The sequence below is a fragment of the Rattus norvegicus genome, chromosome 19 (genome assembly GCF_021556685.1).
Source record: "Rattus norvegicus strain SHRSP/BbbUtx chromosome 19, alternate assembly SHRSP_T2T, whole genome shotgun sequence".
NCBI lineage: Eukaryota > Metazoa > Chordata > Mammalia > Rodentia > Muridae > Rattus > Rattus norvegicus.
In genome coordinates this window covers 572,745-585,480 of record NC_141552.1, presented here as the reverse complement: position 1 = coordinate 585,480, position 12,736 = coordinate 572,745, and the positions used below count along the sequence as shown (strand labels likewise).

Below are 12,736 nucleotides of genomic sequence, written 5' to 3'. Positions count from 1 at the left end.
TCCAAACTTCAGTCCTTAAGTATTACTTTTAAAATTTACACCACTAGGCTTACATTAAACATATTTAAAACAACTGGAGAAAACATTTTTATATTATTTTAAAAATATTTACACAGAGTTCTATATTCTGTGAAATGAAAAACTCACCTCTTTCATTCCTTTTTCAAATCGTTTCAGTCTGCATATAATTTCATTTGCTGCTTGCCAGTGTTCTCCAAGAGTCTCTTTTTCATTTATGTCCTTTAGTTCTGTCTCATTTTCACCAAAAGAATTCTGCCCTAGACTTTGAGATAATTTCCTAGCTTTGTGATATGGGATGGTGTGGGGCAGGGAGGGGAAAGGGAATAACAAGTTTATCATTATTAGAAATGCTACTGTCACACTTTAAACAACTTACATATTTCACCTATCCCATCTTTAAACTATATATCCATATACAATAACTGGTACTGAAAATAAACGGAAAGAGTGCATAGCAGAAACTCAGGACCTAGTCACAAATTAGACTCTACATTTCATAGTTATAGGAAAATATTATTCCAGATACAAGGTTGTTGACTTTAAAGTAGTTTGCTTGGAATGAAAGCATTAAAGTTGGGCCAATCACATGCTAAGCATACACGCTATTGTTCAGATGCATCTCTCCACCCAAAGTAGACTGTTTTGGTTTCCTTTTCATCTGCTTGGCACAGATTAGAGTCTTCTAGGAAGAGGGACCTCAACTGGGAAATGCCTCTATCAGACTGCCTTAGACAAGCCTGTGTGAGTCTGGGGAGTACTTTCATGGTTAATGATTCAGGTAGGAAGGCCCAAATCACTGGAGGATATGCCGTTCCTGGAAGGTGGTCCTGGGTTGTATACAAAAGCAGGCAGAGCAAGCCATGTAAACAGTAACCCTGTGGCCTCTGATTCAGCTCCTGTCATTGAACCTCATTCAAGGTTCCTGCCTTGAGTACCTGAACTTACTTCCCTTCATGATGGACTGTAAGGTGTAAGCTGAAATAAATTCTTTTTCCCCAAGTTGCTTTTGGTCATAGTAGTTATTACAACAGTAGAAAGCAAAATAGGGGGCATACGTATGTTTAAAACACCATCTTCGTAAGAATTTATTATGTTTATAGTTTTTTGTTCACAAAGAAATCTTATAGCTACAACCAGCTCTCTGGGCTCCAGCTAGACTGTTCATCAGTTCTCCGTGCCAGGCTCCCTCCTAAGCTAAGACCTGTGGCTTAGGCCTAAGATATTTGCCCATAGCAATTCAGATCTTTGTTCAAGAATTACTTTCATTCTGTGACTTTGGATTCTTTCTCCCAAAACCTTTACTATTTTAAATCTGGATCCGACAGCTTTGCTTATAGGTTTCCACATATCCACAATCTATTCCCTCACAGTCTTTATGCCAATTTATAATAATACCAAGTCTCAGCTTTTAGAATTACTATTTCTTTACTTGACTAGGCTTACTTTACTTAGACTTATAGGTACACAGCTTCCTTATAACTGTATCTCAATCCCAATGCCTTGCATGGTACTCAGCATATAACAAAAACCTCAGTATTTGCATAAATGAGCAAAGGTACCTTATGATTTAGAAATAAATCACAAGCATAAAACAGTAAATTCTCTCAGCTGCTACTATCTACATGTTCTCTTCAACATAGGCATGAGTATGCTGACAACATCCTAAGAGTCGTTTCCAAATGATACATGCTCTTTCCAAGCCTGAAAACATAACCTAGAAGTGAAAAAGCTTGGCTCACTGGAGCAGATATAAATTTCTCTTTAGCAACTTTGGTTATTTTCTTTCCTTTTTCTTCAGAACAGGATCTTACAATGTAACTCAAAAAGATCTGCCTCTGGTCCTGAAATCACAAATGTGTGTCACTATACCTGACAGCTGATATTTTGGATTTGTTTGTTTTAGATAAAAGTCTTACCATGTAGCATTGGCTGACATGGCACTCACTATGTAGATGCCACTGGCCTAAATCTCATAGAAATCTGCCTCTGCAAGATTGACCTCTGCAAGATTGAGCTCTGCAAAGCTAGCCCAAGGCTAGATAAAAGTGTGACCACCACACCCGGCCAGTTAAGATTTTCCTAAGTCATGGTAAACTTACTAATTTTTTTGCAGTTGAGAAGCACGTAAGTGGCAGCTTTGTTTAGGTCTTCATTCTTAAATTCAACTAAGGCTTGTATCATCATTGGAAGTCCATTGTTTTTCAAAAGTTCATACTGATTTTTCTCTGTAAAAATATCAAAAATTAAAATGGCGGTTATTTTTGATAAAGCATATGTATAAGGTAATGATTCATTACTATGATAATTATGATATTTCAAACTTTAAAATAAAGAATTTTAAAAGTGTTTTTGATTTAGGTGGTGATCTGCTTAGATAAACAATATAAGTCTCATAAATGATTTCTAACCAATAGCTACATTCTAAAAGAAAATGATTTCTAAAATGTAGGCACAACAGGCCAAACCTCATACCAGTAAATAAAGAGCCCTTATTTGTTTTTTTTTTAAAGATCAAGAGTGGGGCTGGAGAGATGACTCAGTGAATAAGAGCATTTGGCTGCTCTTGCAGAGGTCCCAAGTTTGGTTTCCAACACCCAATCAAGTGGTTCACAACCACCTGTAACCAGGTTCTAGGGGATCTGCTATCCTCCTCTTCTGGCTTCTGTGGGTCCCCAGAGAGACACTTATGCATATATACACAAACAATAACACTCATAAAGGTTAGGAGAAAGTAGAGTAGAGAAACTGATAAAGGAAGCAAAAACCAAGGAAAGAGAGCAGAAGAAACGAGAGAGAAGGGAGGACTAGAAGCGGGAAAGTGAGACAAGGAAGGAGACGGTTAGAGCGTAGTGGAGACTGTAGGAAGGAGTGGGTTACAGGAGACTGGGATGGACACACAGAGAGGAAAGCAAACCTTTCAAGTTTTAACTGAAGGTGAGAAGAGCTGACCCTTCAAGGTTTTTGGTGAGAGATAACAGGATTAGATTTGTATAGTGATATGGTGAGAAGACTGAAACTGGAGAGAGACAAGGAGCTTCAGTGACTAACCAAATAGAGTATGAGAAAGAAAATAAGGAGCTTAAATGACTAGAAGGAAAGCTGGATTTTAAGAGGGGAAAGAAGCAAAAACATATTTCCACCCTCTGGGTTTTTTTTAATCTTTATTAACTTGATTATTTCTTATTTACATTTCGATTGTTATTCCCCTTCCCGGTTTCCGGGCCAACATCCCACCAAGGGCTTCCCCTTCCACTGGTGCTCTTACTAGGCTATTCATTGCTACCTATGAGGCTGGAGCCCAGGGTCAGTCCATGTATAGTCTTTGGGTAGTGGCTTAGTCCCTGGAAGCTCTGGTTGGTTGGCATTGTTGTTCATATGGGGTCTCGAGCCCCTTCAAGCTCTTCCAGTCCTTTCTCTGATTCCTTCAACAGGGGTCCCGTTCTCAGTTCAGTGGTTTGCTGCTGGCATTCGCCTATTTGCTGTATTCTGGCTGTGTCTCAGGAGAGATCTACATCCAGTTCCTGTCAACCTGCACTTCTTTGTTACATCCATCTTGTCTAATTGGGTGGCTGTATATGTATGGGCCACATGTGGGGCAGGCTCTGAATGGGTGTTCCTTCTGCCTCTGTTCTAAACTTTGCCTCCCTATTCCCTGCCAAGGGTATTCTTGTTCCCCTTTTAAAGAAGGAGTGAAGCATTCACATTTTGGTCATCCGTCTTGAGTTTTATGTGTTCTGTGCATCTGGGCTAATATCCACTTATCAATGAGTGCATACCATGTGTGTTTTTCTGTGATTGTCCACCCTCTGTTTTAATACACACACTTAATTAATACTTACCACAATCCTCTGTGCAGTGACCAATGGCAAGTATGATGCTGAATTTTTCTCCTGAATCAAGACTTTCATGTAGCAGTAATGCCATAAGTGTAGAAACGATGTGGTATTTAGATAATATCACTGCAAAAGCAGCTGCTAGTTTAATATAGGAAAAAATAATTACAAATTTAAGATTTCTAAGTATACATATACAAAATGTTTTCAGAGCTTATTTAGGAAGAATATCATAGGTCTATATAATATCTAATATATAAATGTTATGTAGAAACCAACATATTATATTAATTTAAATATATTATAAGATAATGATGACTTATTATAGTCCTCATTATATATTCTTTTGTTGTTGTATGTTTTTTTTTTTTTTTTTTTTTTTTTTTTTTTTGGAGCTGGGGACCGAACCCAGGGCCTTGTGCTTGCTAGGCAAGCGCTCTACCACTGAGCTAAATCCCCAACCTCTTTTGTTGTTGTTTTGAGACAAGGTTTCTCCATGTAGTCCTGACTGACCTGGAACTCTCTATGTAATCAGGCTGGCCTTAAACTCACAGAAATCCACCTGTCTCTGCCTTCTCAGTGCTGAAATTAAAGGTATGTGCCATCATGACTAAGCACCCTTTATGTGCTTTTTAAAAATGTTTTCAAGTTGTTTAGTTGCTTTGCATGAGCTGTAAATATGAACTAATTCTATAGTCCTAAAAGCTGAATATATCTACTCTTACCTCATATATCTATACTGGACAGTAAGGACATTGCTAGATAATCAAACTATGCTTAAGATCAAAATGTTCCCTTATCTGGGTAAGATGCTACTGATATTAACGATGCACTAAAGGACATATAAACCTATGATGAACTGTGATAAGAATCAAGGAGGTTATGTTAAGCTATACTTTTCTTCGTAAGGTATAAATTTATTTTATTTTTGATTGTTTGAGAAAGGGTCTTAAACCACTTAGGCTGGCTTTAAAAGTTATTATTAAGAAGTTATTATTAAGTTATTATTAAACCTGAACACTGATTCTTCTACCTCTACTTCCTAAATGCTGGGTTCATAGGTGTGCACTACCCTGCATGGCCTTTATAGGGCTTTCAAGAGTTCATCCAGAGTCTAATAATACTGGTATGAATGATATTCAAGGTTGTGGATTACTCAAGGAACTATATATCATTAAATTTTACTTTACTTATTGTGCTTGTGTGTGCAGTTGTACATGTGCCATGGTGCAAACATGCAGGTGAGGACAACTTTATCCATGAGTCAGGTTCCTCATTTCACCACATGTGTCCCAGAACTGAACACAGATTGTCAGGCTTGGCTGCAGGAACCTCTACCTGCTGATACACCTCATGGGTCAAAGAATACATCTCAACAACTTTTATATCTCCAAATCTGAACATGCAGGAGGTACTCAGTAACTGTTTATTAAGTAGGCCTCTAGGGGCTGGAGAGATGACTCAGTCGTTAAAAGAACTTGCTGGGGGGTTGGGGATTTAGCTCAGTGGTAGAGCGCTTGCCTAGCAAGCGCAAGGCCCTGGGTTCGGTCCCCAGCTCCGAAAGAAAGAAAAAAAAAGAAAAGAACTTGCTGGTCTTATAGAAGGAAACTCAGATTCAGTTCCTAGCACTGACATCGTAGCTTAGTCACCTGTAACTCCAGTTCCAGGAGATCCAATGTTTTCTTGTGGTTTCTAGGCCACTAGGCACACACATGGTATACATAAAAACATTAAGGTAAAATACTCATATACATAAAACACATCTTTAAAAACCCAGCCATCTACTTTTTCGGTTGTTTGTAAATGTAAAGACTTTCTTTTTACAAGAATTTACAGACTACCATCCTAAGTGTTTATACAAAGGAGAAGCAGATGTGTCCGTGGTTCTAGTTCTGCTGCTCATTCATGCACTGAGTAGGTCAGACCTTACCCTTGTCACATAAAGGCATGCTTTAATTTTTTGAGTTTTTTTTCTTTTTTTTTTTTTCGGAGCTGAGGACCGAACCCAGGGCCTTGCGCTTATAGGCAAGTGCTCTACCACTGAGCTAAATCCCCAACCCCAATTTTTTGAGTTTTATGTATGTGTCTCTATATAAGTATATGCCATGTATGTGCAGGTGCCTGCAGAAGCCAGAAGTGTTGGATCCCTGGAGCTGGAGTAACAGGTGGTCGTGAGCTGTCTAACTTGGGTGCTGGGAACAAACTTTAGGTCCTCTGAAAAAGTAGCCAGAGCTCTTAACTCCTGAACCACCTCCCCTGCTCAAATACAATTATTTACATAATCCCCCAAATTTTATAAATTGAGTTTTCCATTCCTGATATCTCAATGCCTTTTGATTTAATCCTCTAAAATTTTTATTAAGGTTGCTTTTCTTTTAAAGACAAGGTCTCATTGTGTTGTCTCCACAGCACGCACTACATCTAGATAAGACAACTTTTTAAGTGAAATGATTGACGAATAAGAGGATCTTCTTTTGATTCTCTCATTAGATCTAAAGTCAGACTTAGATATGCATCCTTTCCATTTCTAAGAAGCTAGAAATTTTGCCCACAATAGCACTTAATGTAGTACTTCAACATCCACCATGCTCAGCTCAAACGAAGTTCGATTATAGGAAACTGACTACGCATTTTCACTCACAGTTATCAGTAATACATGCATCCATGGTCTTTATCACTACCACTGCAAGCTTAGCACTGGAAAAAGTACTGTGTGAATCAGACTCCAGCCGCACAAGAACTTGAGACAAAACATCCAGTCCACCGGAAGACACAAAGCAGTTCTGAACATGTGCTTAAGAAATAAAATAGCAAAACTATTACTATTTCAAAGACAATAGGTGTACTGTTCCAGCATTTTAAATTAAATACATTTTATTGGGCTTTTCAAGTACTGAAACTCTCTAAAATTAAGGAATTAAAAGTTCAACTTTTGTCTATTTATGTGCACATACACACAAATAGTAACACTCTCCTTGACACAGTACAATAAGACAGTGCTTTGTTTTGTGTAGGAAATCTTTCATTTCACTTCTGAGAACTGGCCTGTTCTTTACTGTGAATAAAGTGCCCTTCCTAACTAATAAACTGGTCTTTCAGTAGGACTATAAAGAGTAAATTCAGCAGGGCTAGGGAATGGAAAAGTGCTCTAGTCCTATTGTCTTAGGACTGTGGAGGCCGAGGCAAAAGATAGTGAGCTGCAGCCTGAACTTACAGCAGGATCCTAACTCAATATAACAACAATGAAAGAACAGATTCATCCCTTTATCTTGGTATTCTGATCAGCAAGTTGCCTATTTTATAAACTCCAGCATAACTCCTAACTCAGACTGCTTTGCTCTATAAATAACATTGTGCCTCACTGTTTCAAAACCACAGACAATTTTATTTGTTTGTTTTTTTTTTTTTTGAGAAACAGGGTTTCTTCTATGTATTCCTGGCTGTCCATCCTGAAACTCACTATATAGACCAGCCTGGCCTTGAACTCATAGACATCCTCCTGCCTCTGCCTAACAAGTGCTGGGATTAGCGGAGTATGCCATCATGCCCTGCCATGTACGCCTTTTATTTACACCTGTGTTTTGCATCTTCAAGCACAAAATTCCAACATATAATTGAGCAAAGATTCAATAACAGATATATACAAAAATGATGTTCATATATTATGTATAAATAAGTTTATATTTTAGACAGTCTCAATATTTAGCCCAGCTGGCTATACATTCAAGATTCTCCCCAAGTGCTGCTTCTTCCCAAGTGATGTTCTAGGCCCATGTCACCATGCTCCAGCTTGAAAATGTTGGTAAGAAAGGATCCCCTGACGCTCTGAAGTCAGTCTCTCTACAGCTTCTATCCTACAAACAGGCTCGTGACCGAGAGATATGAGGCTGGTAGCTAAAATCCTGCCACAAAACTTTTTCCTAGATTAGTCTAGTTCTGAGGATGATGATTTAAATGCAGGATGATTAAAAGCAAAAATTAATTTTTATATTGTAAATAAAAGAGATATCTGCCTAAAATAATATCACATCCAGAATTTAACACAGCTCACTTATTTATTTGGTGGGACTGAAATCAGAAACGTATACATACAACGTTAGCATTTACATCTCTATCCACTGACCCTTTCTAAACATATTTTGTGTTTATATTAATTATCTAGTTATCTTTGATTTTTGAAACAGCCTCATGTACAGGGTACACTGAACTCCTTATGTTGCTAAGACTGATTTCTCTGCTTCTACCAGTGCTGGAATTAGAGGTTTGTGCTACTATCTGAGAAAGGGACTAAAAAATTATACAATGCAACAAAAATAATGTTTTTGGGATTACTTTTGATTTATTCTTATGGAAAGTAGAGACTGCATGCAATGGAGTGCATATGCAAGTCGGAGAACAACTCGTGGGGTCAGTTTTCGGCAAGCATCTCTACTCACTGACTTCATGGCCCTTAAAAAATTTCATTTAAAATTTAAAAAATTTTTAAATTTACTCATTCATGTGCATGTGCATACAAATACTACAACACATATGTGGAGGTTAGAGGACAACTTTTGGAACATGTTTTTCAACTTGCACGATACAAATCCTGGGCATCAAACCCAGACAGTCAGGCTTGACGGTGAGAGCCTTTACTTGCTGAGCCATCCTAGTTTTAAGGACAACATTTTAAGCAACATTTTCAGCATTATGGTGACTACAAAATAGCTTCTTCACTACAAAGTATTTTTAATTATATTTTTCTAAAAGGTAGGTTTTGTTTTTGTTTAGTTTTTATTTTTTGAGATGAGGTCTAACCCTTTCTGGACTCTGTGGGTGCTGGAATGGATATAGTCATATATAGACAAGCAATCATACACATCTACATAAAGCAAATGTTAAAACCTATCCACAAACATCATGCATCCATGACTTACATATTAATCCTGCAACGTTGCAATGTTTTGCTCTATCAATCAACTGGATCACAGTGACAACATACTTAAGATGTGTGCCTATACCCCAAGTGCTAGGGAAACAAAGGCAGATTTCAGCCTTTGACCAGCAAGTCTAGCTGAAACAGCCAGCTCTAGTTTCAGTGAAAGACCTTGTCTCAAAAGATATGGAAGAGAGTGATAGAGGAAAATACCCAAAGTTACTCCCTGACCTCCACGTTGGAATGTACAGGGAAGTGTACCTGTAGCCACATGTGTATATGCATATGAGTACATGCCTGCAACATACATAAAGAGACACAAATGATAGTTTTATGTTTCCAATAATTTGTTGGGGCATGTAGAAATACTATTTATTTTGTTATGTTCTTGAAGTAATACTGCTTACAGTTGGCCTAATGCTGCTTGTATTCTAATGCTAATTTTGGGCCCCCAAGACTGGTGCCCCAGGATGAGAAAGTCCTCATTTAAGACACTGAGTGACCCTGCTTCCAACTAATTGTGATTGAAATAAAGATGCCAACAGCCAATAGCTTTTCTTATTACAGTACTGAGGAGATGGCTCAGTGGTTGGAAGCACTGTCTTCTCTTCTAGAGGCCCTGAGTTCAATTCCCGCCATCTGCATTGGGATCTGATACTCTCTTCTAGCATGCAGGTGTGTACTCATATACATAAAATAAATGAAAAATATTTTAAAAAGATGAAAAATAATTTTTAAAAATAGCGATTGTTATGAAGACATGTTACATTATGCATAATAATTTTCCTATAAAAGGAAAGTATTTCCTCTTTTTTCTAGCATGTGATTATGGTTTTACAATGTTAAACAAATCATGCACTTCTATGAGATAGGTCACTTGGTCATAACGTATTATCCTTTCTCCATATGGTTAAATTTTTACAAAACCCTTTTTGAACTCAGACTGGCCTGTAATTTGCTATGTAGACCAGGACAGAATCAAATTGGAGGCATCATCCTAATTTGATTTTTAAATATTTTGTTATATATTTTTGTATCTAGGGCTGAGAATGTAACTCAGAATTGGTCAGCATACTTGTGTAACATATACAAAGCAGTAAGTTTAACTCCCAGCCCCAGATAAATCAAGCAGGATGATGGCACAGATCTGTAATTCCAGCATCTGGGAGAAGAGGCAGCAAGGTCAGGAGTCGAGCTTATCCTCAACTACACAGATTACAAGAGGCTCTGTCTCGGGGTTGGGGATTTAGCTCAGTGGTTAGAGCGCTTGCCTAGGAAGCGCAAGGCCCTGGGTTCGGTCCCCAGCTCCGACAAAAAGAACCAAAAAAAAAAAAAAAAAAAGAGGCTCTGTCTCAGACAAATAGTATTTTATACCTATGCTCATAATAGACTTACAATTTTATTGAAATGCCTTTTTTGACTTGGGTATAATGCTAGCCTTACAGGATGTATTCAGAAGTGTTTCTTCTACTTTTAATTTTAGGAATACTTTATATAGATTTTTGAGGGCCTTTTTCCTGACCTGTTTGTTGGAATTCACCAGTAAAACCATCAGGATGTGATATTCTCCTGTGTCTATAAAAGCTTTCGTTTGTGAGTTCTATTGGATATGGAACTGTGGAGTCAGGTGTAATGGCACACAACTGTCATCTCAGGAAGAGAAAGAACCAGTTCAAAGCCAGCTCTGCTACACAACAAGTCCAAGGCCAGACTGAGATACACAAAACCCTGTCTTGAAAAAATAACAAACTTGAGACTGGAGAGATGGTTCTTTGGTTAAGTCCACTCTCTCCTCTTGAAGGAAGGGGACCTTGGCTCAGTTTTAAGAACCCATATGGTAGGTCACGACGGCCTATAACTCTAGTTCCAAGGGCACTGCACATACAGACATACAGGCAAATATTCATTTTTTAAAAATCCTTCAAAAATAAAGAAAACAAGAGAATAAATAGACATTCCAGGTAGAGGAATATTCAAATTATCTACATTTTAAAGTTCTAGTAACTCCTATATTTTAAAGAATTTGTCCAAGTCATTAGAATTTTCTAACTGCACGATATAAAACTGTTTCTACTATAATTTTACTAAGTTATGATAATGAGGCTGGAGAGATGGCTCAACAGATAAGAGCACTGAGTGCTCTTCCAGAGCTCCTGAGTTCAATTCCCAGCACCCACACAACCATCTGTAACGGCATCGGGTGCCCTCTTCTGGCATAGGTGTACATGCAGCAGAGCACTCACATACATTATACAAACACACAGCTCTGGTAAGATCATGAGTGAAGACTGGAGAGATGGCTGAGCAGTTAAGAAAACTGGTTATCCTTCCAGGAGACCTGAGTTTGACGTCCAGCATTTTGAATATCCTATCCAAAATGGTCCAAATTAGAAGCACCAAACTCAACTGAATTCAGTAGCCTTTTGTTATGCTTTGAAATATGTTTCTAATATACAATCTAGAAAATAATGAATACTTACTATTATTTGCAAGAGTAAGTCCAATAAATGAACATATAGGTCGAATTATCTCAGATTTCATGCAATTCATTAGCCATTCATTTACATATGGAAAAAGTGAACAACAAAGTAGTTGATTCTCATCTGAAAGGAGGATTAACAACCATATTTTAATCTGGTTTTTGCAAAATATCAGTCAGGATTTGTTTTTATATTTGGATTTATACTGTTGAAATAATTACCATTTTGAGGATTGTTGACGCACACACACAGAGTACTGCACACTGAAGACCATAACAGATAACTCTGGAAATCATTATTATCTGACAAGTTCAACTCATAATTGGAAAGAACTGTCCTATTGGGTTAAAAAGAAAAGGTAATGAATTTCTATAAATGTTCTAATGTCCTAAGCAATGACTAATAAGACATTTTATTTACTTACTTGAACATCTCTGACAGAACTTCAATACAACCCATTTCTCTCACAAGAGTTTGTCCATTCCCTTAAAAAAAAAGTCATATTACGTGAACATGACTTTTATTTAAAAATAATTTTATACAAATTAAGACACTTAAATGGTATCTTAATTAGCTTTTAAGCTACTTGAAGGTATTCTGGAGTATACAGAATTACAGTAGGAAAAAACCTATAATCAAAGGGCTGGAGAGATGAGTTGGCAGTTAAGAAAGAGCATTTCCTGTTCTTCCAGAGGACCTGGGATCAATTCCCAGCACCCACATGGTGGCTTACAAGCATCTGTAACTCTAGTTCCAGAGGATCTGATGCCCTCCTATGGCCTCTATGGGTACCAGGCAGGCACATGGTGCATAGACATACATGTAGGCAAAACATCCATACACACACATTTTTAATTTCTTTTAAAAATACTACAGCAGCTTTCCTATAGAAAATACACTATGCTTAGCAACTTACAACATTCAGTTTTCCTCTAAAAATTACAAACTGCTTATTCTAAGTTATAGTTCTGTTACAATATGAAGAAGATCTCCAAACTAGAAAAACTGCAAATCTTTTTCAGATTTTCCAAAGTTGTACAAGACAAAATCTAGAAGTAATTCAATTAGCTAACAATTACAAGAGTTAAAGGAAGCAAGTTTTTAAAACATGGAGGACTGGGGAGATGGCTCAGTCAGTAAAGTGGCAGCCTAAGGGCTTGAGCTTGATCCCCAGCACTGTGTGAAAAATGAAGAAGAGTCAGGTACACAGGCTTAGGTCTGACCCCAGTCTGACCCGGGGCTCACCCTAAGCCAGGCTAGCCAGACTGCCAAGCTTCAGACTCAGTAAGTGACTCTGCCTCAAAAGGCAAAACAAACAAACGAAGAAACTGATTGAGGAAGGCATCCAACCTCCAGCTTCTACGTCAAGCACAAACACGTGCACCTGCATATGTACGATGGTACACACGTGAAGTTTTAACTACATAAACTCTTTAGAATTTATACACATATATAAAGTATACGTACACTTTAAATCTAAAATTATT

The 12,736-nt window shown here is 37.7% G+C and overlaps 1 protein-coding gene across 11 annotated transcripts in view; it reads right to left on the bottom strand.

Moving 5' to 3' along the window:
• Nucleotides 1–12,736, bottom strand: part of Terb1 (telomere repeat binding bouquet formation protein 1) — a 55,622-nt gene that overhangs the window by 31,327 nt on the left and 11,559 nt on the right. For 5 of the 11 annotated variants that reach the window (XM_087594394.1, NM_001431311.1, NM_001431308.1 and 2 more), the window contains 7 exon segments: nucleotides 11,674–11,734; nucleotides 11,471–11,586; nucleotides 11,250–11,372; nucleotides 6,496–6,648; nucleotides 3,861–3,995; nucleotides 2,121–2,246; nucleotides 148–302 (listed from right to left, as the gene is read on the bottom strand). In XM_087594394.1, coding sequence (XP_087450520.1) covers nucleotides 148–302; nucleotides 2,121–2,246; nucleotides 3,861–3,995; nucleotides 6,496–6,648; nucleotides 11,250–11,372; nucleotides 11,471–11,586; nucleotides 11,674–11,734 — 869 coding nt within the window. 11 annotated transcript variants of the gene reach the window in all.